Genomic DNA, 4,690 nt, shown 5'->3' on the forward strand with positions numbered 1-4,690 from the left:
TGCTATTATTAAAAAAATACAGTACAGGCCAGACGTTTGGACACACCTTCTCATTTCAATGCGTTTTCTTTATTTTCAAGACTACTTACATTGTAGATAGTCAGTGAAGGCATCAAAACTATGACACCCGTGAAGTGAAAACCCTTGAAGCTCATCGAGAGAATGCCAAGAGTGTGCAAAACGGTAATCAGAGCAAAGGGTGGCTATTTTGAAGAAACTAGAATATAAAACATGTTTTCAGTTAGTTCACCTTTTTTTGTTAAGTACATAACTCCACATGTGTTCATTCATAGTTTTGATGCCTTCAGTGACAATCTACAATGTAAATAGTCATGAAAATAAAGAAAACACATTGAATGAGGAAAAGGTGTGTCCAAACTTTTGGCCTGTACTGTAATGATTTCAAGCAACAGGTGGTGCTCTAAAGTAAGGGCATAATAATCCATTACTTTATCAATATTCCGAACTAACGACTCCTTTTTGCAACACATTAGTATAAAAAAGTATTTTTTTATTATATTATTTTAAATATATATACAGTACAGGCCAAAAGTTTGGACACGACCTTCTCCTCATTCAATGCGTTTTCTTTATTTTCATGACTATTTACACTGTAGATTGTAACTGAAGGCATCACAACTGTGAATGAACACATGTGGAGTTATGTACTTAACAAAAAAAGGTGAAATAACTGAAAACATGTTTTATATTCTAGTTTCTTCAAAATAGCCACCCTTTGCTCTGATTACTTTTTCCCACACTCTTGGCATTCTCTCGATGAGCTTCAAGAGGTAGTCACCTGACATGGTTTTCACTTCATAGGTGTGCTAGAAGCTCCTCGAGAGAATGCCAAGAGTGTGCAAAGCAGTAATCAGAGCCAAGGGTGGCTATTTTGAAGAAACTACAATATAAAATCAGTTTTTAGTTATTTTTTGTTAAGTACAGAACTCCACATGTGTTCAATCATAGTTTTGATGCCTTCAGTGACAATCTACAATGTAAATAGTCATGAAAATAAAGAAAACGCATTGAATGAGGAAAAGGTGTGTCCAAACTTTTGGCCTGTACTGTATATGTTTTTTTTTATATTTCATTATTAGTATTATAAATGATAATTGGCTAATTTGATTACTAACTATAATTACAGGAATTTAGTTGAATTTCCATCCCAGGCGGTGGCAATAAATTGTAGGGTGGTTTTAGGGGCATCAAGTAAATAAATATGCAAGTTATTTGCATTTTTAACACCAAGGGTAAGCTACTGTACAATAAATACTGTATGGAACACATCAAGCTAATGGAAGGTATAAATAAGGCTGGTTATTATGTACAAGGTCAAATTAGAGGCAATATTTACACTGCTAATATTGTCAGTAGTTGTTTTAAAGGTCCAGTAGTCATGTGACATTACCATCAAGTCAGCAGGTGGAGGAACCATCCGGGGAGCTGGTTCTGGAATGTTCCGTGGGCAAGCGGGGCGGGGCCGGGGGCGGGAAGGACGGCGACTGGAGGATGTCGGCGTAACGCTGGCTAGGTTTGGTTTCCCTCTGCAGAACTTTCCTCAGCAGGGGTTTCAGGAGCCCGATGGTCAGGTGACCACTCTGGGGGTCGGCAAAGGGAGCAGGGGAGGGGCTGGACGTGAGGGACATGGGGAGGGGCTGGGGGGTGCTGGGCGGAGGGAGGTTTTTCAGCACCAGGTTAAGAATGGTGGTGACGGTGAGGTCCTCGGGGCAGAGGGCCCACAGCAGGTCCAGGTAAGGGTCCAGGTCTCGGTGCTGTGCCACCTCACACAGCAGCGTGGTGAAGATCTCTTTATTGAGCAGTGGACTCTGCTTGCAGAACTTCTGAGCCATTTGGGTGACCCGCTCCCACTGCTGCCGCCTGATCAGGATCCTCAGCGCCTGGAGGATGGCGTTGGGCCGCCCGCTGGCCATCAGCAATTCCACCTCCAGGTCCTGGGGCTGGTCGCTCTCCTTCCGCACAGAGGACAGGACGGCCAGGGCGCGCTTGTAGAGCGGCACGTTGTTCTCGCTCCAGGAGGAGGCGGCCAGGCTCAGGCCCAGCCCGGCCGAGCCCTGCTGCTGCTGGCCCAGCTCCAGGAACCTGGGCAGCCAGGCGGGCTGGAAGCGTAAAACTGAATGGCAGAGAAGCTCGAAGACGGGCAGGGTGGCGCTGGTGGATTTGGACGTGCAGTTTGCGTTGTGGTCCGCTTTGGCCGGGCTGTACCGGTGCTTGGAGCTGCCGTTCGCCACCGCCAGCGAGGCCGGCACGCTCGGGGGCGGACTGAGGACGCTTTTCCACACATCTGGAGGGGCCCGGCTGGACAGGGAGGCCTCCCCGTTGCAGTGCAGCTGGAGAGCGGCTTGGGCCGCCCTCCACGCCTGGCAGGGGAAAAGGTTAAAGATGGAGTTGAGGTAGAGCAGCTCGTCGTGATCCAGCTCAGAAGTGGACAGCAGCCGGCTCACTTCCTTCTCCACCAAACTCTCGCAAAGAGCCTCCACCTCGTCCTCAGTGCTCCCGACCAAACTCCCCTTCAGCTCCTCCATGGCGACCAGGGCCTTCAGCTCAGGCTCCAGGGAGACTTGCAGCTTGTCTTGCCCCGCCGCACATCCTCCATTTTGCGCCGCTTCCGCCGCTTTCTGCTTGGGCCCCGAGCTGAGGAAGTCCCTGAGGATGGACGCTAAAGAGATGGGAGCCTGGAACTTGCCTCCTTTCTTCAGCGCGTCCACAGTCAGCCGGGTGCGACTCAAGCTCCTCTGCTGGTAGTACTTGCAGGCCTCCTCGAACACGGCCTCCACCAGGAGCGCGCCGGGGTGGATGTTCTCCGCCGCGGACTTCACTTTTAGGTCTTGTCGCGACACTTTATAAAGTCCAGTTTTTGAGAACAAGTGAGGCGGTCCGTCAGCCTGATTAGCAAACAAAACCCCCTCACTTTTTAGTGTTATGGTTTCCAGCTCCCTCCCACACTCCAAGTCTAGAAGATGCAGGTTTCGACCCACTAGAACCAGCAACGTGTCCTCGAACGTGCAGATGCTGGTCCGCGTCCGCTCGTTCTCCGCCAGCTTGTGTACGCGTCGCAGCGTCCCGTCTTTCTGCAGGAGACACACCCAGCCCGTGTCGAGAAGCATCAGCAGACCTCCACAAGCCGCGGGAGAGACGTCGCAGATCTCGGGCGCGTCGAGCGCCGACAGATACCCTAAACAGTCCGCCATCAGCTTCCGGAAATCGGACTCCGCGGCGGAGTCCTTTTTGACGGGGGTGGCTCTGCACGTGGCGCCGACCCGGAAGGAGTCCCGGCGAGGGCACCAGGACAGGAAGAATTTTCCCAGAGGAGAGGCAGGAAGGAGGTGGACATACTCCCCTGAGGCCATCACGGTGAACTTGGGGTTGTTGTGGAGGGAGATCCTCACCCCTCCGAGGATGACAGACCCCTTTTGCAGCTGGTAGTCCCGCCTGCAGACACAGTGCCTCAACTTACCCCTGGCAGAGGCGAGTCCGGGGGCACTCTCCGAGGGCGACCGCTCCTCACACCAGATGATGAGGTCGGAGCAGGCGCAGACAGACACCACTTTGGCCCGGGGACTGTTGCACAAGTCGGATGTCTGCATTAGACTCCAGCCTCCTTCGCCCTCATGGAACTTCCAAAACTCCGCTTTTCCGTTCTCGTAAACCACGGCGGCAGACACAAAGTCCCCTTTGCCGCTGTCATTGTTGTCCAAATATAAAACATCAACAATAGGCACAAGTCTCGTCGGACATAAATCCAACGTCCTCTGATTGTGGACCAGCTGATGTCTGTCATACTTGTCCAGAGTCACAAGACTAACCTTGGGCTTGCTGAGGATGACATGAACGTGACGTCCGTCGGGGCTCAGGCGGACGTCATCGGTGGCATTCAAAGTCTCGCTTTTGTTGGTATAATCCACGAAATCCTCCAGCTGCTGCAACACAAAGCGAGACATGACCGCCAGTGGAATGTCCCAAACTAGCCTGCTAGCTTGTGTGGCTAACCCGCCATGTCATGTGAGAGCGCTTTCACTCGCTGGTGGGAAAGTTTAAAAAAAAAAAAAAAAAAAAAAGGTCCGACATTGTTCGCCTACCGGCAAAAAGGAATATCCTCCTCCGTTGTTGACTGACAGGAGACGAAGAGTAACTTGCGACGAGCGAACGGGACTGAAGCTATGCTGGGATAGCTGACATCACGGGACCGTTCACTTCCGGATACAGAGGGTGATTTGCATAATGGGCGGGGTTTACGATAGCACGGAAGCGCCACATTCTGTATTATTTGTATTTCAAACAACGATTTAACGACACGGTTGACAACTGTTATATCTGTCATGATGTGGAAGATGTGCATGTGGAAGGAGATCAGAGATTGGCTGGAAGACAAATGTAGAGAGATGTCCTTATTTACTATAGAAGATTAGATTAGATTACATTTGGCATCGTCACCCCGAACGGGACAAGCGGTAGGAAATGGATGGATGGATTCAAGATAGAAACCAAGAAATGAATATCAATATCATTATATTACTAAAAGTCGCTTTCTTAAATTGAAACCTAAATTCTCACATTAGTTTAATGATTTTAAGTTATTAATAAATAATAATAACTATTAATAATAGGTATTAATAATAATAATAAAAGTGGAAAAAGCTCCTAAATTATTACTTTTATTGGAGGAATT

General features: G+C 49.2%; 1 protein-coding gene across 1 annotated transcript; it reads right to left on the reverse strand.

Moving 5' to 3' along the window:
* Positions 1 to 982: 982 nt before the first annotated feature.
* LOC133657165 (BLOC-2 complex member HPS6) lies at positions 983 to 4,209 on the reverse strand. The gene has a single exon (XM_062058150.1). It carries the CDS (start codon positions 3,960 to 3,962, stop codon positions 1,419 to 1,421), a length of 2,544 nt encoding a protein of 847 aa, XP_061914134.1. The 5' UTR covers positions 3,963 to 4,209; the 3' UTR covers positions 983 to 1,418.
* Between the last annotated feature and the right edge of the window lie 481 nt (positions 4,210 to 4,690).

The sequence above is a fragment of the Entelurus aequoreus genome, linkage group LG09, assembly GCF_033978785.1.
Source record: "Entelurus aequoreus isolate RoL-2023_Sb linkage group LG09, RoL_Eaeq_v1.1, whole genome shotgun sequence".
Classification (NCBI taxonomy): domain Eukaryota; kingdom Metazoa; phylum Chordata; class Actinopteri; order Syngnathiformes; family Syngnathidae; genus Entelurus; species Entelurus aequoreus.